We start from the raw sequence: 633 nt of genomic DNA, 5'->3' as shown, positions 1-633 counted from the left end.
TCTACTGTAGTCCACAGCAGTTTCATTGTGGTTATTGTGTCTGCAACTACAAAGTCTCCACTTGTCAGTACAAAGTCAATAACTGGGATGAACAGAATTTAGTGACATAAAAAATGATGTGGAAAAAAATCATCACCATGACAATGAATGGATTACGTTATATTTGAATTTGTATGCTTGTGTGCAAGCATGCATAGTTGTTTTCTCACCGCTGAAAAATAGCAGAATCACACCACCAACATCTTATATTTCCAAATTACTGGATGCAAAACAAACAAAACAGTATTGTGTAAAAATACTGATATACAAGCTAGTAACACTTTAAACGTTTTTTAGTATTGTATGTACCTCCAGTGTGGTCAGCACTATCTTCTCCACAGAGTTGAAATAAGCCTCCCATAGGAACTGGGTCTGGTGTCTAAGGGACAGGATCTTATCCTGGTGGATGGAGCGCACTGTTGAGGGGATCTGGGAAATTAATAAATACACGTTACTCCAGACAAAACAAGAAAAAAAACCTTTAGTCTTGTAGAATTACACTGGGTATTGTCATTTTAACCCACAACATGCTTTGTTTGCAGAACAAGTGCACGCTCTGCCTCAGCGGTCATTTACACTTACATTTGTTATTCA

At 37.6% G+C, this 633-nt stretch overlaps 1 protein-coding gene and 1 long non-coding RNA gene across 2 annotated transcripts in view; one reads left to right on the top strand and one right to left on the bottom strand.

The window, feature by feature from the left end:
- The window catches only part of LOC116690738 (exostosin-1a), a 40,264-nt gene that overhangs the window by 9,346 nt on the left and 30,285 nt on the right, over positions 1–633 (bottom strand). The window contains exon 4 of the mRNA XM_032517901.1: positions 349–468. Within this exon, the coding sequence (XP_032373792.1) occupies positions 349–468 (120 nt within the window). The remainder of the gene's footprint in view (positions 1–348; positions 469–633) is intronic.
- Positions 1–633, top strand: part of LOC116690762 (uncharacterized) — a 14,510-nt gene that overhangs the window by 1,634 nt on the left and 12,243 nt on the right. The gene's annotated exons all lie outside the window — the stretch shown is intronic.

The sequence above is a fragment of the Etheostoma spectabile genome, chromosome 6 (genome assembly GCF_008692095.1).
Source record: "Etheostoma spectabile isolate EspeVRDwgs_2016 chromosome 6, UIUC_Espe_1.0, whole genome shotgun sequence".
Taxonomy (NCBI): Eukaryota; Metazoa; Chordata; class Actinopteri; order Perciformes; family Percidae; genus Etheostoma; species Etheostoma spectabile.
The sequence above is the reverse complement of the archived record's forward strand: the minus strand, read 5'-3'. Positions and strand labels throughout refer to the sequence as shown.